A 14,886-nucleotide genomic window follows, 5' to 3' on the forward strand; every position below is an offset into this window, starting at 1 on the left:
TTCAGTATGTGTATATTTATATACTTGGAGGTCGAAGAAACTATCCTTAAGTTAATTTCAAAATTTATTGCTGAAAGGTCACCTTTGCTTCCTGATTGTCATGCTTTGTGTAGGTGAAATTTTAAGTTATAGAAGTGTTAGGCCATGGCAACAGTTGTTTTCATTAGTGTTGCCCTGCCCTGGAAGGAAACAAAGTAATTTTTTTCTATATTTCTGTTGTATTTTACCTTATTACTTTATTTTAAAACACTTTATAATATGATTTATCATTGATTAATCTTTCAAAACATTTTAAGGAGGTAAATGGCCAATATCACTCTCATTGACAGACAAAATTAGAAGGGAAGTTGATGTTTTTTCAGCCCTGTGAATAAGTGAATTAAATTGAATATATAAGATGTTATTGGTTGATGTTTTTTCAGAGCTCATGCAGCATTTTAGTCTTTAATATTGCTGGAAAGTTAGATTTTTTTGGACTGTTTATGCACTTTGATTTAGTAATAAATAATAGGTGATCTTTCTTGAGAGTAAAAATAGCTAACATTTGTTTCTTAAATGTATTATTCCCTGAAAACAAACATGCAATTTTTTTTTCTTTTCTCTTAGTATAACAAGAGGATCACCTAACCACGCCGAGATGCAGAGCACTTCTAATCATTTGTGGCTTTTATCTGATATTTTAGGCCAAGGAGCTACTGCAAATGTCTTTCGTGGAAGACATAAGGTTGGTACAGAGAATACTGTGAAAGCACCATATATGTAGTTTTCTGAGACGCACACTTGTACTAAAGTGAGACTTGGTGGGTTTTTTTTTTGTTTTTTTTTTTTTGACTTGGTGGTTTTGATTAATTTGTCTAGAGAGAGTATCTGTTTTTGTGGTTGCTTAAGGTATAGCTTGTGTCAGAGGCAGTAATATCTACCCAGTGGTGGCAGAGGTCATGTGTTGGGGAATGGAGAAAAACAGAAGGTTGTTTGAAAAAAGGAACTGGGGAAGATTAGTGTTGTGCCGTTTGGTTTTTTCCTCGACCTAATCCTCCTACGTGAGTGAGTGATCTCACTGACCGAGTTCAGTGCAGCAGTGATTTGGGTTAGGAGGTAATAGAGGGAGGCATGGTGAGGAGCAGATGGGTATTTTTGAGGGAAACCCACAGATGATTCTGCTGTGCTGTAGTAAGGCTTCATGCCCCCAGAGTAAAACATTCTACAAAGTAGATTGGAGTAAAGTGAGGTTATCATCAAGGAGCCCAGGTTTAAAAGACTATATATCCCGGTAATCAGAACTTGTTAGTGCAAGTGAGAATAAAATAAAAGGGCTAATCCCAGAGGCATTTCAAGAACCAAAAGGACTTTGTGTCAGATTCTATATTGGAGGATGAAGTAAAAGGTAATTAAAGTCATTTAAAATGAAGAGATTTAAGATCATTTAAGTTTCTATTCTGGGAAGGAAGCTGGAAAAGTAATGGAATAAAAACATCCTTTTATAATGCAAATAATCATTCACTAGTTTTTCAGCACTGTGAATTCAGCACAGGAGCTCTAAACATTTTAGGAAGGAGGAGTTTCCTTATATTTTTCTGTAACCTTGAGACCACCAGTCAGTTCTGTCTGTGGCAATGAGATGAACATTCATAGATGCATGCTGTTTCCGCTGGCTCTTAGAGAGTGAATCGGAAGTAGTGTCGTACAGTTTTTAGCTTTTTTTCACCTCCAATTCTAGCATTGTCCGCAGCTTCCAGTCCTTGGTCAGATTCGTAGTGATCAGCCTTGGATATTCCTGTCCTAGAAATTGTTTTTGTTTTGTGCACGGTGCCAAGAAGAGAAAACGGGTGGCGTGGCACCTCTGGGTTTAGCAGTGAGACGCACCTGACCGTCTGTGTTCCTGTGACCCTGGTTAACTTAACAGACTTTAGTAATCACTTGGTATGTGTCAGACACTATGATGGACCTAGTGATTTGAGCTACAGATAATGTACTGTACCTGCCCACGAAGCGTGTTGGGTTTAGTAGCAAGGTGGTATTGGAAGGAACGTAAATTAGAAACTGATGGAGTGACAGGTAGTCAGTAGTGATAGGAATTGAGGGAGGCATAAAGTGCCTGGCACTAGTAAATATCTCACATTTTCTGATCCTCTTTCCTTACGTAGCAATCCAGTGTCCTTCATGTAAGTGCCTACACTTAGCAGGCACTCTGTAAATGCTTGTTGACTGAAAGAATAAATGAATGAATGAGGACAGAGTAGACTACTGTCCTGAAGTTCTTCTTCAAAGGAACTAAAACTGTTCTTTATCCACTATAGTTTGAAAGCTTCAAATAAGGATTTGAGAGGCATAAGAACTGACTTAAAATATTGCTAACACCCAGTTTAGTATTCAGTCCCTAGCAGTCTTCCCTGGGATGTGTTTTGAGAAACCATGTTTGTTCTCAGTGACATCAATTTCAAGGGTTTAGGACTATACCCCCCAAATCCTGCTTGCCCTTAATAACTGTTTGTTCAAGCATCTTTAACTATATTAGCTAAACCCTTTTATGTTACTGCTCAGAGTGACCCGGTCCCTAAGTTTACTATTTGTTATTCAAAGTATATTACTTACTTAATCTGTCTCTTTTTCATTAATTTGCCTTGAGCTGCTACTGTGTCTGGACGAGTGTATATGTGTGTGATAACTGAGGTGAAGTTAAAGGGGAGAGAGCTGTAGGAAGGACATGTTGACCTGCACGTTGTATATATATGTACACGTGCATCTCTAAATATTATTCATCATGCTTTGACTTAGAGACAGTGACCGATAGGTGACTGTGCAGTTGAATAGAGGGACAATGGGACATTCCCACACATATCCCAGTGATCTCACAGGTATGATGTAGACTACAAAAGGCGGGAAAATACTGGCCTGGGTCATAGTGGGTACATTGCAACATTGTGTTCTTTTCCCTGCTTGCTCCTTTGTTAGGATTCTTCTGATTTCAGACTAAGTTTGAGACAGTTGTCCTCAAGAAAAATCTCTCTGTTGCGTGGTATAGATTTGGCAGTGTCCTTACCCTGGCTGATCAAATGGGAAAACAGTGTAGTTGAGCTCTAGTTAAGTTGTTCCATTTTCATACTGTCTGAAAACAGTCAACGGGTCTTCTCCTCTGGAAAGAATATATGGATATTTGGTGTGGGGGGAGCGGGGGAGAGAGTGGGGAGTGATCACATAACACAGGTGGTGGTCTCCAAAGAGGGATCTTGAAGAGTGAGACTGTGATGCAGCTAAATGGTTTTAAGAAGATTATGAAATTCTGAGGTGATGGCTGTAGGTGGTGAATCTGTGTGAGAAGCTGTAGAGAGGGCTTCAAAGCAGGAAGAGCACAGAGGTCCTAAAAGACAGAGACCCATGAAACATCTTTAGGCAGGGCATGCTTGAACCCGAGCTCACAGGAGAAACGAATAGTCTCTCCACTAACTCCAGGCAAGTTCAACCTTGGATTGTGGGAAAAGTAAGCTTAAATTCAGAGAATCTGGCCTGAGTGGCTGGAAAGAGGTGGGAGGGTCTGGAAGAGAGCCTCAAAGAAAGATTAATTAAATGAAGACCATGACAATGTAATGTTTACCTGAAATTTAGCATGTATTTTGTACCTCTAGGATTCCCTCCCAACTATGGCTGCATTGTAATTCTGTGTTTAATCTACTTCAGTATGCCATGAGAGAGTGAGAGTTGGGGTGCTGCCGGAGCTTTGGTAGAGGAAAGGAAGTGTCTTTGATCCTTTAGAAATGATCTGCTAAGCAACAATCTACCCTAGTCCTCTAGGTGAAGTTGCAGAAGGTTACCCGAGGCAGCAGTGGTGCAGTCCAATGAGGATGGTCTGCTTTAACCTTATTCTCAAATCCCAGCCCCCCCCCCCCCCCACATACATACACATTCTGTCCAGCTAGGGAATCTTTTTTTTTGTGGTACGCGGGCCTCTCACTGTTGTGGCCTCTCCCGTTGCGGAGCACAGGCTCCAGACGCACAGGCTCAGCGGCCATGGCTCACGGGCCCAGCCGCTCTGCGGCATGTGGGATCTTCCCGGACCAGGGAAGCCCCCAGCTAGGGAATCTTAAAGTTAGTTGCCTTACTTTGAGATTCTTACTAAAAATTGCATATGTGGAATATAATTTTTAATCTTTCATTTCCTACTTTGATTAGTTTAAAATTGTTAGGCCCTGGAGAAACCCTTGTGAGTTTCACTTTCTATTTCTTATTCAAAATACACATTCACATTTGGTACTGTTAGAGCTCTTCTGATATGTAAATGACTATCTTTGCCACGTGTATCATAAGGAAGCTATATGAAATATATAAATAAAGGAAGCTTTATTTATATATATATAAATATAGAGAGAGAGAGGAAGCTTTATTTTATAAAATGAAAAAAAATAGCCTTTTCTACATTCCAAAGCATTCGATTTGAAAGAAATACTGAACAGTTGATTGATTTATTTCAGCTTAAAATAAAAAGGTCAGGAGTCATAGTACAAATTACCTAATGCTTAAAAATATTCAGGGTGTTCTATAAAAAAGATAAATTGCTGTATCTAGTGCTAATGGTACCTTTTGTATCTTCTTTATAATATTATAAATAAATAAAACCTTTCTCTCTTTTTCTTAGAAAACTGGTGACTTATTTGCTATCAAAGTATTTAATAACATAAGCTTTCTTCGTCCAGTGGATGTTCAAATGAGAGAATTTGAAGTGTTAAAAAAACTCAATCACAAAAATATTGTCAAATTATTTGCTATTGAAGAGGAGGTAAGTAGTCAAGCTTTAATTAACGGTGTCATGTTTATTGTAGTTATTATGATTCGGGAGAAATAATCTAATATAAAAATCGTTTTATAAACAGTGGGCTTTTTAATGGTGAAAATTAGGGCTCATACCACCAAATATTTATTCTCAAAGATTCTTGAGTAGCTATAACAATGGAAATGAAGTCTCATGGAATCAGAAAAAGTATATAAGAAATAAAAGAATATAGAATATGGTTACTGGTATTATTACTAAAAACAAAAGCTAAAGTTAAATTGACATATTTATATAAGGGTCAAGGAGAAAGTCAAACAATTCAAAGGCGGCTTTATAAAAAATAAAAATCCTTGGAATCCAGAGAGTGATATATGAAGTCCAGTTGTAAAAGACAGAATTGATTTTAGTGGGGAACAGTGAAAATAAAAATGTCATTAGAAAAATATAAATCCTGTTAGTGTGGGTAATTAATAAAATTACACCTTTTGAAAAACAGTTTGGCAGCTTATACTCCTCATACCAGTGATTTCTTTCTTTTTTTTTTTTTTTTTTGTGGTATGCGGGCCTCTCACTGTTGTGGCCTCTCCCATTGCGGAGCACAGGCTCAGAACACGCAGGCTCAGCGGCCATGGCTCACAGGCCCAGCCGCTCCGCGGCATGTGGGATCTTCCTGGACCGGGTCACGAACCCGTGTCCCCTGCATCAGCAGGTGGACTCTCGACCACTGCGCCACCAGGGAAGCCCCAGTGATTTCATTTTTAGTGATTACTTCTTAGGAAGTAATCAGAAGTGTAAATTATAATTTTATGCACAAAAATGTTCATTGCTGCCCTGTTTATAATAAAGAATGGTTAAATAAGTTAGAATGTTTGGCTAGTCACCCAGAGTTAGCTACACTCGAGGTTAAGAGCATAGCCCTCCAGACTGCCAAGTCTATTTGAAACTTCTGATGCAAGCTGCAGAGGAGTTTGGCAAACCATGCAGGTAGATACAGAAGTCCCCACCAGACTGCACATTGAGACACGAGCTGCAGGTTCAGGAGTCACCAGGGCTATCTTCCCTTAAGACCAACTGGCTACCCATTCGGGGCTTCCCATGACTGCCCTCAGATTTGATAATTTGCTAGAATGTTGAATGACTCACAGAACTCAGGTAAGCACTGTACAGTTGATTCTTGAACAGCACAGGTTTGAGCTGCCTGGGTCCACTTAAAAATGTGCGTTTTTTCCACTAAATATGTACTACAGTACTACACAATCCGAGGTTGATTGAATCTGTAGGTACGGAACCACAGATACAGTAAAGTTATGCGTAGATTTTCGACTGTGCAGAGGGTCAGTGCCCCAACCCCTGCTTTGTTCAAGGGTCAACAGTACTTACATTATAATTTATATTTTAGTATAGCAAAAAGATATAAATCAGAACTAGCCAAAGGAAGAGATCCATAGGGCCATAGGGCAGAATATAGGAGGGTTCCAAACATGAATCTTCCTTGTCCTCAGGGATACATTATCCTCTTGGCATTGATGCATGGCAATACGCACAGAGTATTGCCAACCCTGGAAGCTCACCTGAGCCTTTGGTGTGCAAAGTTTTTATTGGGGCTCAATCACATACTGCCTGCATGGCTGACCTGTAGTCAGCCCTTCCCATAGGTTCTGATAATACTTTTAGCCTCCATTTCCTCTGGAAGTTGGAACGGATGTGCATGTCCAAAATCCCCATCATAAATCACATTGTTAGACTGTCACATGGCCAAAACCCACAGACAGAGACACTTCTAGCAGATAGGACATTCTAGAAGCCTAGCATATCACCTCCCAGTAGCCAAGGGCAATGACCGGACCTCTCTGGCTAAAATTAATTCTTTACTACACAGTGGTTAAGCAGTAATAAAGAGAGATATTTAACAAATTTCAATCACCTGGGAGCATGCTTGTGTATAATGTTCTGTGAGAAAATCAGTATTAAAAATATATATGCAGTGTGATCTTTTTCTTTTTTTAATTTTTTAAATTTATTTATTTATTTATTTATTTATCTTGGGCTGTGTTGGGTCTTCATTTCTGTGCAAGGGCTTTCTCTAGTTGTGGCAAGCGGGGGCCACTCTTCATCGCGGTGTGCAGGCCTCTCACTATCGGGGCCTCTCTTGTTGTGGAGCATAGGCTCCAGACGCGCAGGCTCAGTAGTTGTGGCTCACGGGCCCAGTTGCTCCGCGGCATGTGGGGATCTTCCCAGACCAGGGCTCGAACCCGTGTCCCTTGCATTAGCAGGCAGATTCTCAACCACTGCACCACCACGGAAGCCCTGCAGTGTGATCTTGATATATACAGTACGGTATACAAAGTGTTAATGTGTCTGTAATAAGATTTGATACATAGAAAAAAGACTGAAAGGAAACACACCAAAATATTAACATAATTATCTCTGGGTGCTGGGATTATGGGTATTTCTCAAATTTTCAATTCATCAGCATTCAGTTATTTCATTTTTTCAAAACAACAGTTTTTTTAAACATTTCTTTTATACTAAATCGTAGAGAAATTTAAAATATTTTATGGGTATATATTGGGGATATGTAGAAAGAATTATAAAAGGAAGGAAGAATTAAAAGTTGGAGATGAATACTGGATTTAAGTCTCATTCATATTTTTGAGTTTCTGAAATGAGCACGTATCTTATAATCAATGTGTATTTGTAATTTGGTAATACTTCTTTTTCTCTATAAAGCTGTTATTAAATTGATGATGTATCTTATATTCAGTGGTACATTAAAATTAAGGTTTAAAACAAATCAGCAGCTCAGATTCATATGAGCAGACTAGAACTTTGCTGCAAGAGGACGACTCAACTATTCTGCCACCTATTTATTTTTAAGGCTAGAACTCTGGGAACTCCTTGGCAGTCCAGTGGTTAGGGCTTCACGCTTCCCCTGTAGGGGGCACGGGTTCGATCTCTGGTCGGGGAACTAAGATCCCGCAGGCTGCAAGGCGTGGCCAAAAAAAAGTCTAGAACTCCATTCTTTGAAGTAAAAGTGCTTGTCACAGGAAGAATTTCAAGTTTAAGAGATTTGTTAGAAGAACTAATATCCTAAATAAATGTACGTTATGAATTAGAAATTAAACATAATTTTGAAAGAATCATTATAACATTGTAGCAGTGATTTTCTAATTAGACTTGCTGTGGTTTGTCTTCAAAGACAAACCCAGTTGTTTTTTTTTTAATTTATTTATTTTTGGCTGCGTTGGGTCTTTGTTGCTGTGTGCGGGCTTTCTCTAGTTGCGGCGATCAGGGGCTACCTTTTGTTGCGGTGTGTGGGCTTCTCATTGCGGTGGCTTTTCTTGTTGCAGAGCACAGGCTCTAGGAGCACGGGCTTCAGTAGTTGTGGCATGCAGCCTCAGCAGTTGTGACTTGTGGGCTGTAGAGCACAGTCTCAGTAGTTGTGGTGCACGGTCTTAGTTGCTCTGTGGCATGTGGGATCTTCCCGGACCAGGGCTCGAACCCGTGTCCCCTGCATTGGCAGATTCTTAACCACTGCACCACCAGGGAAGCCTGACAAATCCAATTTTAATATGAATTTAGAAGATGTTAATTCTCATCTGTACAGTCAACAAATATTTAACAAACCCCAGGTAAAAAGCAATTTAAAGTGCCTTCATTATTGTAGTAAATCCAACTTTTAAATGAAATCAGGTAAGTATTGGCATATAATAAAAATTTATTTTTTATATTGAGCCCCAATCAGTGATTTTTTTTTTTCAGGTAACAACGAGACATAAAGTACTTATTATGGAATTTTGTCCATGTGGAAGTTTATACACTGTTTTAGAAGAACCATGTAATGCCTATGGACTACCAGAGTCTGAATTTTTAATTGTTTTGCGAGATGTGGGTATGTTTGTTTATTTATATGATTATATGTGTGTGTATATATAACTTAATGACATAAGAATTTTAAAAAATAAATTTCTTACATTCAAAGCCAAAGACCTTTATGGAGTGCTTTCTTAGATATGACACCAAAAGCGCAAGTACAAAAAGAAAAAAGATAGATAAGTTTCATCAACATTAAAAACTTTTGTGTTTCAAAGGACAACATCAAGTAAAAAGACAACCCATAAAATGAGAGAAAATATTTGCAAACCGTACATCTGATGAGGAATTTTTATCCCAACAAAACAATAAAAAGACAACCCAATTTAAAAATGGGCAAAGGATTTGATAGACATTTCTCCAAACAAGATATACAAATGGCCAGCAAGTATATAGAAAGGTCATTAGTTGTTAGAGAAATACCAGTCAAAACAATTAAGAGCTGCCACTACACACCCACTAGGATGGCTAAAATCAAGAAGACAAAACAGAACCAAGTGTTGACGAGGCTGTGGAGAAATTGAACCCCTCATATACTGTTGGTGGTGTGGTGTAAAAATGTGCAGCCTCTTTGGACAACAGTCTGACAGTTCCTCAAAAGGTTAAACAGAATTACCATATGACTTAGCAATTCCGCTAGTAGGTGTTTATCTAAAAGAATTTAAAATCCACACAAAAACTTGTACCAGTATTTATAATAACCAAAAAAAAAAGGAAGTAGCCCAGTATCCATCAACTGATGAATAGGTAAACAAAATGTGGTATATCCATACAATGGAATATTATTTGTTCATTACAAGAGTGAAGTAGTGATACATGCTATAATATGGATATAACCTGAAAAATGCTTAGTGAAAAATGCCAGACACAAAAGGCCACAATATTTGTATGATTCCGTTTACGTGAAATGTCCGGAATAGGCAGATCCATAGAGAGAGAAAGCAGAGTAATGGTCAGGGCCTTGAGGGGAGGGTGGAGTCGAGGAGTGACTGCTAATAGACGTGGGGTTCTTTTTGGCGTAATGGAAGTGTTCTGAAATTGGTGGTGACGGTTGTACACGCTGTGACTCTTAACTACTTTAAAAAATGAGTTTTATGGTATGTAAATTTTATCTCAACAAAGCTGTTATTAAAAAATATATATGGCAACCAAAGGGAATAATATCTTCTTGGAAAGAAATGAATCAATATTCGAAGAATAGGAAAAGCCCAGTGATAAAGTATGAGGTTAGTGGGAATTCTTGAACTTGACACTGGAAGCAGTAGAGACTACTTAGGTGAGGGTAAAATGAAAAAGAAGCAATATATGCTACAGCCTAGTAAATCAAATAGAAGTTATAGATGATTGATGCCTTCCTAAGTATACTGGTAGTTCTGAGCTTTCGTAATTGATTGTTGATACCCCTAAACTTATTTTTATATGTCATGCTTGGACATTCATCTGTCAGCTGTCAAACAAATGTTTCAGACTATCACTCTGTGACATTGCATGTCAGTTAGCCCAAACAGCTTAATTTCAGCAGTTTTGCCACCTTTGTCCTTAAAAAAAAAAAAAAAGAAAGAAAAGAAAATGGCATTTTTAGAAGAGCACTAAGCATATGAGAAATATATTTTTCTGGAAACAAGTCTGACACTTTGCCTCCTTCTATTACTTTTTTTTTTTACTTTTTTTTTTACTATATTATGTATTGAGTCCAGTTTACTCTTTTGTGGAATTTTTTTCCCAAGGTAAAAATGTAAAATTGTGGTGAAAGATTATCTTTCTTGGGAATCTTCATTCTTAAGTTTAAGCAGATGGCCCACAGGTGTATAACCAAAAGTAATTCTGGAGGTCATAGGCTTAAGACTGTTGTGTTCCATTTTCTTGATAGTGTTTAAGAGAGATTGGACTCTTCCTTAGACCATATTGGTCCTTATCATTCTAAAACTCCTCATTACTCAAACATGGAGTACAAAATATAAGTATAATCTGTTACTTCTTTGATTAAAATGACTTTGGACCAACTTATGTAAAAACTTACACTGAGTGAAAATGAATTAATGTTAATTAGTGAGTCTGATGCACACATACATATGCATAGATACCTACATTATGATTTCCTGTGTTTTATATTTATTGTTGAAGTGGGTGGAATGAATCATCTCCGAGAAAATGGCATAGTTCACCGTGATATTAAGCCAGGAAATATCATGCGTGTAATAGGGGAAGACGGACAGTCTGTGTACAAACTCACAGATTTTGGTGCAGCTAGAGAATTAGAAGATGATGAGCAGTTTGTTTCTCTGTATGGCACAGAAGAATATTTGGTAAGTCATGTATCACTAATAATTTTATTTAAAGAAGTTGGATATATTGTAAATATGGATAATTGGTCAACCAGTTCACTATGAAATGTCAACTTTTATGGCAAAAATTAAATTTTCTATTCTAATGAATATGGTTTGTAATGAGGTATTAAATATCGGTTTCTCGGGGGTTATTTCTGTTAAAAATTCTTACAAGTTTTATAATAATCTTAAATAATTTTACTAATGTTATTCATCTATATTAAAAGAAAGAACTGTCTGTACACTCCAGAAACATCTAACTAGTAAAGGCTTCCTTATTTGGAACAGAGCAGTTAATACATTACAAGCTTGTTATAGTACTCTTCCCTGTAGAGGAAACTTCATTATAATTCTGAAGCAGAAGATTCTCTTCAGGGAGGTTGGTTATTGAAAGACGAAAAGAATAGTTGTTAGAAACACACATAAAATTGAATGCCTCTAAAAGATCTAATTTGAAATGCTAGAAAACTAGAAAAGCTCTGTGGTTGAAACAGATTATGTAGATGTGTTTGTGTGAAGTTAGTAAAACATTTGAAACACTTAAGAAAAGACACTGAAAAATAAGTATATTTAACTTGTAATCAGGAAGTTTATAATATACAGCTATCACTAATTGCTCGTGGCTCTGGGTTTTGTTTTAAAAGTCTTAGAATCTGTGACTTTTTTTCCAACTGGATTCTGCCATTGTAATCTTATAACATGAATAAAGTCTACCTGGCCCCATAGCTTTATTCAGATTATACTAAGTCTGGCATGAATTAAGATGTCTTGTTCTATCAATATATCTCCCCAAATTAATCTGTTATATTTTGATAGTCTTTATTAAGAATACTTAAAAATGGATTACATTCATCCAACAGTTATTTAGGTACCAGGCACTGTTCTAGGAACTGGGACTTCTGCGATGAACCAAATGTACATGATTTCTGCTCTTATGGAACCCACAATCTAGTGAGGACAACAGACAAGTAAATAAGATAAATTCAGATAATTAAAGTGTTGGAAAGACAATATTAGGTAATAAAATAGTGACTAGCAGGAGGAAGATAGCTGGGGGAAGCCTCCTTTCAGTCCTAAGTGAACTGACACTTAAATGATAAAAAGAAGCAAGCCATGCAGAGATTTGGGGGAAAAGCATTACAAGCAACTGCAAAGGCCTAGAAATAAGAATGACCTTGGATGTTTGAGAAACAGGGAGGATGACAGAATAGCTGCAATTTAGTGAGTGAAGAGGCAGGTGGTAGGAGTTGGAATTGGAGAAGTAAGCAGAAGGCAGCCGGAGCATACAGGCTAGTGGTTTCTACCGTGTATGATCGCCCCCTTTTTATAATAAATGTTTTACAATGTTCTTTTCAGTATCTTAAAAAGAAATTATTAGATAATATAATCACCTGCATACCTAATTAAAAGAATAGCATAGTATCTTAATAATAATATAAAGGAAAATATAATAAAAATCATAGATAGTTAATATGTAAAAGTTTAGGAACACCTTCACTGGCAGAAAACGTAAGTAATCAGACGCTTTCACCTGTATGTAATAACACCTCCAGTGCACGTGCAGTGATAACTTGTATGTTGTATTGGTGAGTCACATATCACAGGTGTTGTGTTGTCACTGACATGATTTTCCAAAGCAGTGAATAATTCTTGATAAAGTTTCTAACTAAACAAAGTAGATTTACATGTACTGCATTCCTGTAGCTGCAAAAATACTTTGTTTACTTTATGTACAAAAATACATTGTTTATATATAAAACAAACTGAGATCATTATAAACCTCTTTCCTGCACAAATATCTGGCAAGATATTCAAAAGTCATGCAGGATGTCAGAAGCTTATTTTTCAGAACTGTTTTGTATTTGACAGGATGTCTCTCATCTCTGGTCTCTGCCCACTAAATACCAGTAGCCCTTCCCAGTTACTGTGATAACCAAAAAAACCAAACAGCAGTACAGTACTAGCGTTCATGAGGTTGATCCCTATTACCAACTGTCAGTCTTTCACATATTCTCCTAGGACCACAGGTTAGCTTTTGCCTCTAACAGACTTTTAAAATGGAAAGAACGAAACATTTAAACATTATTTAAATTATTAAATAAATTTACTCCAAGTCCATGCTGTTCTCTTGGCTAAAATTTTACTCGGATCTATTTTTCCTATTTCAGATTATGCCCAGCCCTGTTTTCTAATACAGTACACCACAGTTATAAAATGAGACACATAATGGCCTGAAGCTCAGCAATCTAGAAATATTTATGTATTTAAATGAAAACTTTTCTCATTTTGGAATTCCCAGACCAGATGTTGAATCTTCTCCTTTTTGTGTGTTAAAGACCAAAGGAAACAGCAGCATTTTTTCTTCTGCCATTTTTAATATGATGGCTATCTTAATAATATCTGAGAACTTGCAGTAGGTTTGTCCTTATGCTCCTATCTCAGATGCAGACGCCCAGGCCCAGTAATACTGATCCCTACACAAGTACAAGTAGCACATTTGAGACAGTGCCACTGGGCACAGATACGTCAGACCAGCATGTGTCAGGCCACAATCAGTCCGTCACTGCCCAGGGAAGGCCTTCCAGCTGTACCAATTAGGCAGTGTATTATTGCACCGTTTGAGGAGGTCCCCCTTTGTCTCCTTCTAGAATCGCTGTATCTCCTCTTCCCAGGTTGGCGGCCTCATGTTCCAGAAGATATCAGGCATGTCCAGGTACTCTTGGCCTCTTCACAGCACCTTGATACACTAAGTACTGGCTGCTGGCCAGCGCTTCTTTGGCCAGTAGTTGCTTTAGGTGCTCTGCCACAGAACCAGCAAGACCACTCAGCCCCCATGTGTCTGGTAGGCATGTTGGGACACTCACTTAAGCTCCTCATGCTTATCATCTCTTCTGATTTCTCATTAAAATGTATTTCCCAAAAGAGTCCCACCCATCCCCCCAAAAAATAATAATCCAGGGCTTGTGACCCTTTGAGAGTCAGATTCATAAACTGCATCATTTAGAAACACCCTCCCATCACTGTTATCTGCATGGGTTCCCAGTCCCTTGGGTCACTGCCAAATACCACAATGTCGTAAGGCATTGTTTTCGTTTGGCATCATTTGGGAGATGACTCTACTTTGATCGAGAGTACACTCTTGTAGCTTTATCTTCGAAAAATCTTTTAAGTTCCAGCGCATAACTAACATAAAGACAAATGTCACGAGGCTAAGCATGTATGACCTCTGGTTGTCCTCTGCAGAGCTTAATGTCCATCACAGTCTCTGTCTGGATCTGTAAGCTCCTAAGCCATGCCCTATAAGTTCCACCTGTTCTCCACAACTGTATCATAGTGTATTCTGTGCTTAAGGACGTGTGTTTAACATCAGACCAGCTACTTGTCTCAGTTGCTGTATCCCCCAGTGTACCTAATCAGGCTAGTCCTCCGAATTAATTCTAGAAAATTAAATTTTCATCTCAGAGCCTATATGACTTGCTCAGCTGGATTGCATGTGAGAGATGAGGGAGAGGAGTCAAGGCTGCCTGATATGTTTTGGGTATGAGCGACTGGGTAGATGATGGTACCATTTACTTAAAGGATAAAGATTAGAAGGAAACAGGTTTGAGTCAGAAGACCAAGGATCTATTTTGGATACCTTAAATTTAAGCTACCTTTTAGACATTCAAGAAAACAGTAGGATATATGAATCCAGAGCCCAGGACAAGAGATAGTTTGGGGAGTTAAAGGATATAGGTAATATTTAATGCCATAGGCTTGAATGGGAGATGAGGAAATAAGGCAGTTGTAAGTGTGGACAGCTATTTTGAGTTTTGCTATGGAGGGAAGCAGAGATTTGGGTGATAGCTACAAGGGGATGTAGGGTCTATTTATGGTTTTTTTTTTAAAATGGGAGATATTAAAGCATGTGTGTACGCTGAA

General features: G+C 38.0%; 1 protein-coding gene across 1 annotated transcript in view; it reads left to right on the plus strand.

Moving 5' to 3' along the window:
* Positions 1-14,886, plus strand: part of TBK1 (TANK binding kinase 1) — a 39,430-nt gene that overhangs the window by 2,127 nt on the left and 22,417 nt on the right. Inside the window, exons 2-5 of the mRNA XM_004276591.4 lie at positions 607-724; positions 4,631-4,771; positions 8,528-8,657; positions 10,763-10,944. Coding sequence (XP_004276639.1) covers positions 638-724; positions 4,631-4,771; positions 8,528-8,657; positions 10,763-10,944 — 540 coding nt within the window. The 5' untranslated portion in view covers positions 607-637. The remainder of the gene's footprint in view (positions 1-606; positions 725-4,630; positions 4,772-8,527; positions 8,658-10,762; positions 10,945-14,886) is intronic.

This window comes from Orcinus orca, chromosome 11 (assembly GCF_937001465.1).
Source record: "Orcinus orca chromosome 11, mOrcOrc1.1, whole genome shotgun sequence".
NCBI lineage: Eukaryota > Metazoa > Chordata > Mammalia > Artiodactyla > Delphinidae > Orcinus > Orcinus orca.